We start from the raw sequence: 14984 nt of genomic DNA, 5'->3' as shown, positions 1-14984 counted from the left end.
TTCAATTCCAGCCTTGGGCAACTGTCTGTGTGGAGTTTGTACGGTCTCTCCGTGTCTGTGTGTTCTGGTTTCCTCCCATGATCCAAAGTTGTTCAACTTAGGTAAACTGGTGATGCTAAATTGCCCATAGTGTTCAGGGATGTGTAGGTTAGGTGCATTAGTCAGGGGTAAATGTAGAGTAATAAAGGGAGGGGAATGGGTCTGGTTGGGTTACTCTTTGGAGGGTCAGTGTGGACTTCTTGGTCCACATTGTTGGGGGTTCTATGAAAGGAGACCCAAGGATTCCTTGTGCAACCTTAGAAAAGCATGTACCAACCATTGGAGTCAACATCCACTCTCCCATTTTTCAGGTCACCCCTCCTCATGTCAGTAAGAATAAATGAATGAATTTGGTTTATTGTCACATGTATTCACATGAGTGCAGTGAAAAGTTTACAAGTCGCCATTATGATTCTGGGGAGAATGTGGTGTAGTGGGAACTGTAGTAATCCAGGGATCTAGTTTAAAATTGTCAGAACACAGATTCAAATTGCACCATGGCATTTGGCTGGAATTTAAATTAATTCAATCAAAATGTTTCAAATGAAAAGACAGTTCCAGCAATTGACAGCACAGAAGTATCTTCTTTTTGTTAAAAACCCATCTTGTTCCCATCATCCCATTAGGGAAGGAAATCAATGGCAATGTGGTGTACTCCAACCTTGCAGGTAAACTGCTCAGTTTGAGGATAATTAGGCACTAACCATTGTCAGTGATGATTGAATTACGAAGTTGATGTTTATCAAGTGAACTCCTTGCTGTGGGAAGTGGGTTAAAACCACGGGATACAGTGGACAGTAAGGAACCCATCTCCATGGGGAGCAGACTTACCACCTCTGGCTGGATGGAGCCCTGGAGAATCCCACCCCTCCCAACTCTCCAGCCATTGGTCACCCGATATGTCCATCTCTGTGACAGTCCCCAATCAGAAAGCAAAGGATTGGCTAATACTTGGTTACCAGCCTTATTACGTTTTTAGAAATGATCATTTCATAGCATTGGACAGAAAAAAAAGAGAAAGGGAATTTAAACAGCCTTTCTGGTTTTGCTTTTGCTGGGATTGCTGTTTGCAACTGTGTCCTGTGGATCAAAGTCATAGAGATGTACAGCACGGAAACAGACCCTTCAGTCTAACTCGTCCATGCCGACTAGCTATCCTAAATTAATCTCGTCCCATTTGTCAGCGCTTGGCCCATATCCCTCTAAACATCCAATTCATATACCAATCTAGATGCCTTCTAAATGTTGTAATTGTACCAGCCTCCACCACATCCTCTGGCAGCTCATTCCGTACACGCACCACCTTCTCCCCCCCACCCCAGGTCCATTTTAAATCTTTCCCCCTCTCACCCTGACTGATGCTCTCTAGTTTTGGACTCCCCCCACTCTAAGAAAAAGACATTGGGCTATTCACCCTCCCACTGCCCCTGCTGACTTTGTAAGTGTATGGGGAGTAAGCAGGAACAGGGGATGGAGTTGGTCAGCCATTGATTGCACCGGATGCCAAGGGCAGGGACCGATGCTGGAAGATGGGATCAGACTAGCTGGTGACTGGCACAGACGCGATGGCCGAAGGGCCTTTGTTTTCCCCTGTGCAGCTCAATGACTGGATGGGAGGGGCAGTCTCAAATGGGCTTCTCCACCTTAGAAAGGAAACGACCCATTCCTGGAGACTCCAGGCCGGCGCTGCAAGAGTGTTGGCAACTTCTGGACAGGGTTAAAATCTGCAGAGAGGGAGGAAACTGGAGCGTTCTGGCCAGCAGCAAAGCAGAGTTTCCTCTGTGTGAAGGACAGGAAATATGTTTTTTTTTGTTCTCTCTGTCTGTCTCAGCTGCTGCAGAGAAACAGCAGGGTTAGTGAGATCAGAGAGGGGAGGGGAATGGTAGGAGCGGCCTGAATAATTGATAACTCTCGCCTCTTTCATTGGCGATCAGCTGGAGGAAGAGAGCGCACCGTGGGGGCTGATCATGACAACGCTTTGACACTGCAGCGTCTGAAACAAGCCCAGGCAAGCTCCCGCTTTCCAGCGGCTCCTCGCTGACAAATGTAGGGCAGTCGGTCTGGGTCATCGCTCATCCCTCACCAACCACCCCCTAAATCCCCCTCCCAGCATCGAAAAGGAAACATGTGATAACGAAGGGAGGAAATATTCGAGTCTCCGGGAACGCAGATGCAGAGCTGCTGGAAAATGAAACTGCAGGTATTATTGTCAGGATCCTGCCTTCCTGGCGCCTAGGGGAGGGATAACCTGGATACAACCCTGGGCAGCTCTGGTATCCTTTTTGTCGCCTTCGCCCTGTCAGCCTGAACAAAAGAGACAGTGCTGGTGGGATCAGACATCTCTGCAGCTGCCTTCATCAGGCAGTTTTGAATCTGCTTCTTCCTGTTTGTCGGTCCAGCCTGATCTGACAGCCCTCTTCAGAGAGCTCGACATTATTTTGGTGTTGGTCTGCATTAGGTTTGTTTGTGGGTGTCCACCTCCCCCCCCCCTCCCGTTTTGTTGAAAGGTACACGACTCTTTGATAAACGGAGCCCTTGAGCGGCTGTGAAAAGTGAAAAATGAATCTTTTTGTTTGTTTGAAATGTGTCAATTTTTAAAAAAATGCATAATGCACCCCCACCCCAGGGTTTCATCAGGAATGCGGAGGGGGCTGAGTGATTGCTGTATTGAATAAGAAGCAGTATGTGTTAATGCGGGGCGGGGGGTGTTGCAGAATGTGTGTGTTTTGGATTGTGTCTGTGTCCTCAGAGTTGCTGTTTAAACATGGAGGCCGAATCCTGAGTTGTCATTAGAATAAGCAGGTTTTTTTTGGACACGAAGAGGGTAAATTAGTGAGCGTGGCTGGCCCTCCATTTCCTGCTGTCTTTGTTTTTGTGCTGCCACGTTTGGTTTAGTTGTGTTTTTCCTGTTTCTCAGCAGCAGACCTGTGTGTGTGGTTTGCAGCAGGTGCTGTTCCCAATAGCTTTCTCCCTCCATCCCTGAACTACCTCCTGAACAGATTAGTGAGCTTTTGTCTTTTCTGTAGGGTCTTATATCTCCCCAAAAAATAATGCACAAGACATGTTTTGTCTGCTTCCCACTAGAAACCTTAGGAAAATGATTGAGTCGTCCTGAGATCCAATATTGCTGCTTGTAATTCTAGGATGATCTTTTCAAATGCAGCACATTACAGGTTAATCTCAACAACACGATTTCTTCGGATGAACTGGGCGACTGTTTTTGCAGCTGGTGCCGTGGGTTCTGTCCCTTTATCGGCATCGTTGGAGTGGGGGGTGGGGGGGAGAGGTGATGGTGAAGAGTGGGTTCTTGCTGAACCTCCAACCGGCAGCGAGAGATCGTGAGTGGGAAGAGTTGCATTGCTATGGCGCCGCCCGGAACCGCGGTCCCACACCGCGGGAGTGCAGCCGTCCGTCCAAACTGTGCACGGCGGCCTGCAGCGAGGGGATTATGGCTAGTGGCTTTACTTGGCTTCGATACAGTGTGGGGTTGTAATGGGAAAACGAATCCCTTTCCCCATCCCCACTCAGAGAGTGCACCAAAATCTCTCTGAGGGCCGTGTGAATCTAACTGTCGTGATAATCTGGTGTCTGCACTGGCCTCAGTTGCATCAACTCCCACTCACCCAGAGTTCACTGACCAACAATGATTCCTGGCCTCCTTTTCAAAAATTCCCATCCTTTCTTTCATGTCCGTTCCCTTCATGCACCTCGCCTCTCCCCCCTGTCTCAGTCCCACAACCCTCTCAGATAATGTGCACTCATCAAATCCTGACCTTCTGAGCATTTCAGTTTTTAAAGGCTCCACCGTTGGCTGCTTTGGTGCAAAGCTTCGGAATTTCTTCCCTAAGCCAGTCTGTCCTCCCTCCTTTTTAAAAGGTTCCCGGAAACAGATAACCAGTCCTGACTGTGGCTGTGTTGTGTGCACTGTTTGCTTCATAATGCTCCTGTGAAGTGAGGTGTTAGTGTGGGACAGTGATGGCCGAATGGTATTATTGGTTCAAATCCTGCCACAGAGGATGGTGGAATTTGAATTCAATAAAAACTGGAACTATGAGCCTAATGTTGTCACTTGTGGTTTTTAAGAAAAAAACATCTGGTTCCCTAATGCACTTTAGGGAAGGAAATTGTTGTCGTTGCAATGGTTCTAGCGTCACATGTAATGTGGGTGACTCTCAACTTCTCAGGGCAATTAGGGCTGGACAACAGCCGGTGAATGAATTGAAACAAAGCTGTGTTCAAGGTGCTATCTAAATTCAGGTAGAGTTGCTATGAGTAGCACCTGAATCAGGTTTGGCATCTTGGTTCGGGTAGGTTTATGCAGCTGGGCAGCTCCTGTTTCGTGCTGTGTCAGGGATTTAATCTGCCCTCTGTTTATTCTCAGTTGTCAATCCCAGCCCATGTTAACACTGCCAGTTCAGTAATTAACTAACGGACTAACTCTGAGGGTGGGGAGGGAAATGTTGAGAGAAGCTTCCTCTGGATGATTTTGACCTGCATTTATTTTTAAAAAGCCTCTAATTATGAAATACATGTCTGTAGATGTCTCTTTTAGAAATAACTAGGCTCGATGGAACTATTTATTCACTAACATGCTTCAGAATGGGGAGTGGAGGTTTATAGTAAGTTACCTGCAGACAAATTAACTAACTTGGAGTCTACTTATTAGTGTGAGTCTAACTAAATGGTCACACGGTTACTAGCGCAGCATTGGCCTAGAATTGTTTCTAGTGCCTGCTTTAACCAATCACAGGTTTGTCTCATTGTGATCATTCAGCCTTTCACCCGACTGTCTGTGTCCTTGCACTCCAAATTCATCAAGTGTCATTCTATTGCCTTCTCCCTGTGACCCCGCACATTTGTTTTGGGTCATGGTCTGGTTCCTTCTTGAATGCTTCGTTTGCAGTCTTGGGCTGACTGAGGGTGTACTGCATCAGCACTGCTAACTATATACAGATCTGTTCCCCCCCCCCTCCCTCTCTCTCCACCTGAGATCTCTGTTCCCCTCCCTCTCTCTCCACCTGAGATCTCTGTTCCCCTCCCTCTCTCTCCACCTGAGATCTCTGTTTCCCTCCCTCGCTCTCCACCTGAGATCTCTGTTCCCCTCCCTCTCTCTCCACCTGAGATCTCTGTTCCCCTCCCTCTCTCTCCACCTGAGATCTCTGTTTCCCTCCCTCGCTCTCCATCTGAGATCTCTGTTCCCCCTCTCCCTTCCTCTCCACCTGAGAGCTCTGTTCCCCCCTCCCTCTCTCTCTCCATCTGAGAGCTCTGTTCCCCCCTCCCTCTCTCTCTCCATCTGAGATCTGTTCCTCCCCCAGTTTAGCACAAACTAATCATTGCACAGTCCAAATTCACAAAGGCCCACAGGTTTTTATGCACAAGTTATTAAAGGTGGAAGAACAGGTTAAGAACGTGATTAAAAAGTCATGCGGGGTCCTAGCTTTTATAAATAGAGGCGTCAAGGACATCACAACGAATCTCTATGGAGTGGCCTTATGACAATGGGATGTAAGTGCAGAGGTAGACCATTCAGCCCCTCGATTCTGCTGTGCCATTTGATGAGATTATGGCTGATCCAATGATCCTCAAATCCACTTTCCTGTCTTTTCCAAAATCCTTGATTCCTTAACTATTTTAAAATCATCTATCTCAGCCATGATTACATTTAGTCACTAATCTTGATCGCCCAGTGCATTAAGATGCAGGATCCACTGAAAAGAAACTCTGCCTCTTCTCTGTGTTAATTGCATGCCCTCTTATTCTGGGATTATGCCCTCTTGTCCTTGACTCTCCAATAATATTGATATTTAATTCTGCTCCATTGGAAAGGGAGGGGTTGGACAAATGTAGTTACTGGTACCTCTCTAACTAATGGGAGGAGTTTACAGATACAAGTGCAGCATTAAATAACTCTAATCCATTTTTCTGGAGGTTATCATAGAATCCTTACAGTGTGGAAACAGGCCATTCGGCCCAACAAGTCAACACCACCCCTCCAAAGAGTAATCCATCCAGACCCATTCCCCTACCCTATATTTACCCCTAACTAATGTGCCTAACCTACATATCCCTGAACACAATGGGTAATTTAGCATGGCCAGTTCACCTAACCTGCACATCTCTGGACCATGGGAGGGAACCCACGCAGACAATGGGGAGAATGTGCAAACTCCACACAGACAATTGCCCGAGGCTGGAGTTGAACCCAGGTGGCTGGTTCTGTGCAGCAAGTGAAACGCAAATTCATTTGGGAAGGTGCTTGTAATGTAACATGGGAGCTGATGTGTGCACAGCAATAAATGACCAGGCAATCAAGGGACCTGACCGATTCGGAATCACTGGGTTATGGGGAAAAGGAAGGAAAGTCGGATCTTATTGAAAGGTGGCCCAGGTTTGAGGAGCTAACAGTCTACTCGTGCTTCTGTTTTTTAGACTATTGGTCTAGACCCATTGACTTGTAATATTAGCTCTGTTTCTCTCTGTATGGATGGTGCTTGACTTGCTGAGTACTTCCTGCGTTCTGTGTTTAATGTCTGTTGAAAAGTATGGGTTGAGGGAAACCAGTGGACGCACTGGTTACAAAAACCCAACAACGTCCCTTCTTCCTCAGGCTGCTGAGGAAATTTGGCATGACGGCGAATACCCTCGCCAACTTTTATAGGTGCACCATCGAGAGCATTCTGTCTGGATGTATCACCACCTGGTATGGCAACTGTACCATTCAAGATTGGAGACGGTTACAGAGAGTGCTGAACTTGGCCTGGCCAATCACAAAGGCCAACCTCCCATCTCTGGAATCCATCTACCAGACCCGCTGTTAAGGAAAGGCCACCAGCATTCCCAAAGATCTATCCAATGTTTTTGTACACCCTCTACCATCGGGGAGAAGGTACAGAAGCCTGAACACACTCACCAGCCAGTTTTGAAACAGTTTCTACCTTACTATTGTTAGAATACTGAATGGATTATCAAACTCTTAACATTCGCCTGTACCTGGGTTTTTGTTTTTGCCGCTGTTTACCTATTATTTACTATCTATGCTACTTAACTCTGTGATCTGCCTGTATTGCTCACAAGACAAAGCTTTTCGTAGTGGTTCTGTTCGCCGAGCTGGAAGTTTTTGTTGCAAACGTTTCGTCCCCTGGCTAGGAGACATCATCAGTGCTCTGGAGCCTCCTGCGAAGCGCTTCTTTGATGTTTCTTCCGGTATTTATAGTGGTCTGTCCTTGCCGCTTCCGGGTGTCAGTTTCAGCTGTCCGCTGTAGTGGTTGGTATATTGGGTCCAGGTCGATGTGTTTGTTGATGGAGTTTGTGGATGAATGCCATGCCTCTAGGAATTCCCTGGCTGTTCTCTGTCTGGCTTGCCCTATGATAGTAGTGTTTTCCCAGTCGAATTCGCAGGAGGCTCCAGAGCACTGATGATGTCTCCTAGCCAGGGGACGAAACGTTTGCAACAAAAACTTCCAGCTCGGCGAACAGAACCACTACAACAAGCACCCGAGCTACAAATCTTCGCACAAACTTTGAACAAAGCTTTTCACTGTGTCTCAGTACACGTGACAATGAATTCAATTCAATTCAATTGACCGTGACCCCAAAAGAAGAACGGGGAGGTCTTTGTGTAAAAAGGTGTTGGGTTCTTTTATGGCCCTCGAAGAAAATGGCAGGGGTGTCATGGTTGACCATCTTGTCTGAAAGACGGTATCTGATTGCATGGTGCTCCCCCAGTGCTTCACTGGAGGCTCTGTCTGGATTGTGTGCTCCGGTCTATGGAGTGAGGTAGGAATCCGACAAGAGGGTGTTACCCACTCCAACAGCTAACTGTTATTGGATAATTGCCAGATTGTGTCCCAACCTTCAGGACTTTGAGCACGGTGAATCTCTGGTTTTGGAGATGGCGTTTGTCAAGCAGCCAGAAGTACTGACGGCCACTGGATCTAATTGTTACTTTCTGAACCAAACTTTTTAAACAGTATCACGACGGAGCTCGTAGCAGAGTTGCCTCTGAGTCATAGAGATGTACAGAATGGAAACAAATCCTTCAGTCCAACCCGTCCATGCCGACCAGATATCCCAACCCAATCTAGTCCCATCTGCCAGCACCCGGCTCATATTCCTCCCAACCCTTCCTATTCATATACCCATCCAAATACCTCTTAAATGTTGCAATTGTATCAGCCTCCACCACATCCTCTGGCAGCTGATTCCATACACGTACCACCCTCTGTGTGAAAAAGTTGCCCCGTAGGTCTCTTTTATATCTTTCCCCTCTCACTCTAAACCTATGCCCTCTAGTTTTGGACTCCCCTGACCCAAGGGAAAAGACTTTGCCTAATTATCCTATCCATGCCCCTCATAATTTTGTAAACCTCTATAAGGTCACCCCTCAGCCTCTGACGCTCCAGGGAAAACAGCCCCAGCCTGTTCAGCCTCTCCCTACAGCTCAGATCCTCCAACCCCAGCAACATCCCTGTAAAAGGAGAAAGTGAGGACTGCAGATGCTGGAGATCAGAGCTGAAAATGTGTTGCTGGAAAAGCGCAGCAGGTCAGGCAGCATCCAAGGAGCAGGAGAATCGACGTTTCAGGCATACGCCCTTCTTCAGGAAGAAGGGCTCATACCCAAAACGTCGATTCTCCTGCTCCTTGGATGCTGCCTGACCTGCTGCGCTTTTCGAGCAACATCCTTGTAAATCCTTTCTGAACCCTTTCAAGTTTCACAACATCTTTCCGATAAGAAGGAGACCAGAATTGCACGTTATATTCCAACAGTGGCCTAACCAATGTCCTGTACAGCTGCAACATGACCTCCCAACCCCTGTACTCAATACTCTGACCAATAAAGGAAAGCATACCAAATGCCTTCTTCACTATCCTAGCTACCTGCGACTCCACATTCAAGCAGCTATGAACTTGCACTTCAGCAACACTCCCAGAGGGTTATCACTTTGAGTTTTGCTCCTGCCTGACACTGAGGGAGTGCTACACTGTCTGAAGTGCCTCTCATCAGATACACTGTGAAGCAGTACCCTCACTGCCCTGTGAGGTGGCTATTAATGGTCAAACTTCACTTTTCAGAGAAGAGGTCAGAGTATTGAGTACAGGAGTTGGGAGGTCATGTTGCTACTGTACAGGACATTGGTTAGGCCACTGTTGGAATATTGCGTGCAATTTTGGTCTCCTTCCTGTTGGAAAGGTGTTGTGAAACTTGAAAGGGTTCAGAAAGGATTTACAAGGATGCTGCCAGGGTTGGAGGACCTGAGCTACAGGGAGAGGCTGAACAGGCTGGGGCTGTTTTCCCTGGAGCATCGGAGGCTGAGAGATGAACTTAGATGTTTACAAAATTGAGGGGCATGGATAGGATAAATAGACAAAGTCTTTTGCCTGGGGTGGTGGAGCCCAGAACTAGAGGGCATAGGTTTAGGGTGAGAGGTGGGGTGGGGGAAGGTATAAAAGAGACCTAAGGTGCAACATTTTTACGCCAAGGGTGGTACGTGTATGGACTGAGCTGCTAGAGGAAGTGGTGGAGGTTGGTACAATTACAACATTTAAAAAGCATTTGGATGGGTATATGAATAGGAAGGGTTTGGAGGGATATGGGCCGGCTGCTGGCAGGTGGGACTAGATTGGGTTGGGATATCTGGTCCACATGGACGAGTTGGATCGAAGGGTCTGTTTCCGTGCTGTACATCTCTATGACTTTAACAGCAGTTAAGCTTTTCCTGAGAATAGTGTACCGCCAACCAACATGTCTCAGACAGGAGATCAGAATGTTTATCGCATTGCTGTGTGTGACGGTGGGATATGTGATCACACCGTTTATCACGTTGCTGTGTGTGATGGTGGGATATGCGACCACACTGTTTATCACATTGCTGTGTGTGATGGTGGGATATGTGCTCACATCGTTTATCACATTGCTGTGTGTGATGGTGGGATATGTGCTCACATCGTTTATCGCATTGCTGTGTGTGACGGTGGGATATGTGCTCACATCGTTTATCGCATTGCTGTGTGTGACGGTGGGATATGTGATCGGACCGTTTATCACGTTGCTGTGTGTGATGGTGGAATATGTGATCGCGACTAATCTAATGGTGACCGTGTTGTAAATGTGAATGGTTGCACCAATCCGTTGGGTTCACTAATGCTCTTTAGAGGAGGAAGTCTGTTCTGCTTACTTGGTCTGGCCTACATGTGACTCCAGATCCACACCAGTGCCCTCTGGCCAGTTAAACCAAGCCAGTGATGCCCACATCTCGTGATTGAATATTAAAAAAAACGCCTGCCTAGTTGAAATAATATCTCATTTTTAGGGACAAAAATCTGCCGTTTTTACCCAGTCTGGCCGACATGCGTCTCTCAAACCACAGGAATTTGGCTGTTTTCTAACTGCCTTCTGAAGTAGCCTAAGAAGCATTCCGTCCAAGAAACAGGCAACAAATCCTGACCTTTCCAGTAATACCCACGTCTCATGAAAGAGGATAAAAAGGGACCTGCTCTGGAAAATCTTGGAGGATTATTTGGCTAGAGGAGGCTGCGGGCCCGGCGAAGATTTGAAACCAGGATGAGAGTTTTCAGTAGTGTGTTGTAAAGCCAAAGGCATCCCTCCTGTGTAATTAAGTCATTGCCTGAAGCTTGTTCAAAGGGCGTCACACCTTTAAAAGTTCAGTTTGAGACAAAATATGGTTGTTGCTTCAAATCCCCTGTGGATTGAAACACTATCTGAGAGAGAAATCATGACATCAAAGAAAGCATTACTCAGTGACTGCAGCAAAACAGTGGAAAACCTACCAATTATAGGACAACAAAAGCAAGCGAACAAATTGTTAAGCAGTTTTCTCTGACAACATGCATCCATTTTAATGACCTACATGTTAACCCACCCTCACTTGTCACATGAAACTAAAAATATATCAAACACTGGAATATTCCATCATTCACACAACATTCTGTGACATTGTGGAGGTCTTGTGGAACCCATTGAGCTTTAATCCCAGAGGTCTTGATGTTGACTGGGGAACTGTAACTTTAGTCCCAGAGACCTTGATGTCTACAGGGGAACTGTAACACCTTTGCATCTGGAGCCTTTAGTTCAGACTTGGGTCTGTTCTCGTGGGTGGTAACTATCCTAGTGACAGGTGGTGAAGGCAAATTGATCAGCGGAGAGGAAATGCAGCGAGAAATATTGAAACAGGTGCGAAGGCAGATTGTCAACTGAGCTGGAAGCTTGAAATTAGCTCAGGCCCCAGTCAACTGTTGGAAATATGAAAACAGAGGAAGCTTTTCCACCTTTTGGAAGGGTTCACGTTGAGGGGAGTGGAAGTAAGCAGGCAGGTTCTATTACTGCAAAAAGATAAAATACATGCTCAACAACCAGGCTGCAGTTGTCAACTTGGAAGTTTCATCATGTGACATGCCATAAGACATAGGAGTGGAAGTAAGGCCATTCGGTCCATCAAGTCCACTCTGCCATTCAATCATAGCTGATGGGAATTTCAACCATTTAACCGCAGAGTCCCTGTATCCCTTAATTCCTTGCGAGATTAAGAATTTATCAATCCGTGCCACCTCTGACCATCTTCCCCACTTAACTTCTGTTATCAAATGCCCTAGTTTCTCAACCTCAGTGTGTCCTGCTTATCCACACTCCATGGCATCCAAACAGACCCTTGGTTCCCAGTTGGATGATTCTCGTCTTTGGTCATTTTAGCATTGCTAGTATCTTTTGTGTTAATGGGGAGCAAAGTATAGTATTCTTTAAAGTCCTCCATGTATTCCTGTATCACAATTGCCAGTTTGGATACTATGGGGCGGGGTGGGTGGGGTGGAAATGATTTAGCAGGAGGATGCAGCCACAGAGAAGTCCATGAGTGGCTCATTGGCACCACATTTTGATGGAGAAATGAGAGTGGGTGGCATTAATGATAGGGGATTCCACCAGAAAATGTCAGAGAGCTGTCTCTATAGCTGCATTTTGGTTTAGGTACACCCGCAGCATTGTTAGGGAGTGGTTTCAGAATTTTAACCCAGCAATAGTGAAGGAATGATAGATTTCCAGGCCAGGATGGCGAATGGCTTGGAAGGGAACTCGCAAGTAATGGTGTTCTCATGTATCTGCTGCCCTTGTTCTTACCAATGGCAGAGATCATGGGTTTGGAAACTGCTGTCTGAGGAGCCTTGGTGAATTTGTGCAGAATATTTTCTAGCTGGTACACATTGTTAGTACTGAGTGCCGGTCATGGAGAAAATGGATGTGTGTGGCTGTGATGCCAATTAAGTAAGCTGCTTGGTCCTGGATGGTGTCAAGCTTCTTGAGTGTTGTTGGGGTAGATTCTATCATATTCCTGACTAGAGCTATGTAGATGGTGGATAAGCTTTGGGGAGTCGGGAGTTACTTCCAATAGGATTCCAAGCACCTGATCTGTTTTTATTGCATAGGATTTATATGGCATTTGAGTAGCGCAAATGTTACTTGCCACTGGTCAGCCCAACTTAGGATGTTGTCCGAGGTCTTGCTGCATTTTGATATGGACTGCTTCGGTATCTGAGGAGTCACGGGTGTTGCTGAACATTGTACAGTCATTAGTGAACACCTTCACTCTGACCTTCTGATGGAGGAACAGTTGTAGATGAAACAGCTAAAGGTCATTGGGTCTGGGACACTATGATGAGAGGGACACTCCCTGCAGAGATGTCCTGGAACCGAGATGACTAACCTCCATCAATCACGACCATCTTCCTGTATGCCAAGTATCACTCCAACCAGTGAAGAGTTTGCCCCGATTTCTGATGGGTCTCAGTGCGAGGTCCGAGTGAGATCAGGAATAGGAGGACAGACTGGAAGAAAGTGTGGACTGGAGGGATGATATAGGAGGGACGGACTTAGACTCTTGAGGCATTGGGACTCATTTTAGGAGAAGATGTGGCCTGTACAAGCTGGAAAGCTTGCACTTCAACAGGACGGGTACCAATATCCTCACTAGGGCATTCACTGGTCCTATGGGGCGGGCTTCAACTAGAGGAGCAGGAGGGCATGTGTGAACCTGAGCATGGACACGTGAGAGGCGGAGACACACACAGATATGAAACACAACAAAAGTAGGAAGGCACAGCAAATAAAGATTAGCGGCAAATAGTAAAAACATTAAAATGACGCACCTGCAGGTACTGCACCTGAATGCATGGAATAGCACCGCAAATTATTCTAAGACATGACTGTGATTAGGAAGATCACTGAGTGATCAAGGTTGGGAACTGAATATCCAAGGGTATTCAATATTGAGAAAGGACAGGCAGAAGCGAAAAGGAGGTGGGGTGACGTCAGTACGATGGTGAGCAAGGATATTGTCGCAGCAAATCTCGATGTGGAATCAGTCAGCGGGGAAGTTAAGAAATAAGGGGCAAAATAAAAGCACCCGTGCCTGTTGTTTACAAGCCTCCAAACATTACTGATGAGACCGAGGATGGTGTTGCATGGGAAATTAGAGAAGCTTTTAGCAGGAGTGTGACAATAGGAAAGGGTGATTTTAATTTATATACAACCTGGGCAAACACTTGTGGAGATGAGTTCCTGGAGTGATTTGTGTTTTGGCAGCACATTGAGGAACCAACAACGGAACAGGCTATCTTAGATTTGGCAGTGATGAGTTAATTTATAATCTTTTGTACATGGATTCCTTCATACGTAACATCTGGAATTCTTCATTGGGATGGAAAATGAGGCCGCCCAGTCGAGTGTCCTAAATCTAAATAAAGGAAATTCTGAAGATTTGAGGATTGATTTGACTACAATAAATTGGGAAACTTCATATAAAAGCATGATGCTGGAAAGGCAATGATAAATATTGAAATAATACTTCAGGCATGAGCGTGCAGTTATGTATTTCTTTCTGGTGTAAACAAAAACACAGCATGTTAAGTGATGTAAGACCATAAGACATAGCAGTGGAAGTAAGGCCATTCGGCCCATCGAGTCCACTCCGCCATTCAATCATGGCTGATGGGCATTTCAACTCCACTTACCCGCATTCTCCCCGTAGCCCTTAATTCCTCGAGACATCAAGAATCTATCAATCTCTGCCTTGAAGACATTTAGCGTCCCGGCCTCCACTGCACTCTGCGGCAATGAATTCCACAGGCCCACCACTCTCTGGCTGAAGAAATGTCTCCGCATTTCTGTTCTGAATTGACCCCCTCTAATTTTAAGGCTGTGTCCACGGGTCCTAGTCTCCTCGCCTAACGGAAAAAATTTCCTAGCGTCCGCCCTTTCCAAGCCATGTATTATCTTGTAAGTTTCTATTAAGTCTCCCCTTAATCTTCTAAACTCCAATGAATACAATCCCAGGATCCTCAGCCGTTCCTCGTATGTTAGACCAACCATTCCAGGGATTATCCGTGTGAATCTCCACTGAACAGGCTCCAGTGCCAGTATGTCCTTCCTGAGGTGTGGGGACCAAAACTGGACACAGTACTCCAAATGGGGCCTAACCAGAGCTTTATAAAGTCTCAGTAGCACAACGGTGCTTTTATATTCCAACCCTCTTGAGATAAGTTAACAATTGCTAACAAAATAAATTATTAGATCCAATAAGAAGTTGTGTGAAGTAACTAGACAAAATAGCAAGCCTGAGGACTGGGAGCAGTTTAGAATCCAGCAAAGAGGACCGGAGCTCATTATAAAATTATGAAAGCTTCTGCAATTATGTAAAAAAAATTGTGAAAGCAAAGGCTTCCTAATGTCTAAAATATGAGAAGTGATCTCAGAGAACCAGAAAGTGGGAAAGCAATTAATCAACTACTTTTGTGCTGACCTCTCAGAAGAAAACACAAATGACTTTCCAGAAATGTAAGGGAACCAAGACTATGATGAGAAGGAGGAACCAAAAGAGATTAATAACTAGATATATGATACAATACAATGTAGCACAGCTTCAACCCACCAAGTCTGT

General features: G+C 46.2%; 1 protein-coding gene across 1 annotated transcript in view; it reads left to right on the top strand.

The window, feature by feature from the left end:
* The first annotated feature begins 1741 nt into the window (after nucleotides 1–1741).
* The window catches only part of LOC132835101 (uncharacterized), a 62860-nt gene continuing 49617 nt past the window's right edge, over nucleotides 1742–14984 (top strand). Inside the window, exon 1 of the mRNA XM_060854415.1 lies at nucleotides 1742–2239. Within this exon, the coding sequence (XP_060710398.1) occupies nucleotides 2210–2239 (30 nt within the window). The 5' untranslated portion in view covers nucleotides 1742–2209. The remainder of the gene's footprint in view (nucleotides 2240–14984) is intronic.

The sequence above is a fragment of the Hemiscyllium ocellatum genome, chromosome 43 (assembly GCF_020745735.1).
Source record: "Hemiscyllium ocellatum isolate sHemOce1 chromosome 43, sHemOce1.pat.X.cur, whole genome shotgun sequence".
NCBI lineage: Eukaryota > Metazoa > Chordata > Chondrichthyes > Orectolobiformes > Hemiscylliidae > Hemiscyllium > Hemiscyllium ocellatum.
Note: the sequence above shows the minus strand (reverse complement) of the source record. Positions and strands in the feature narration are given on the sequence as shown.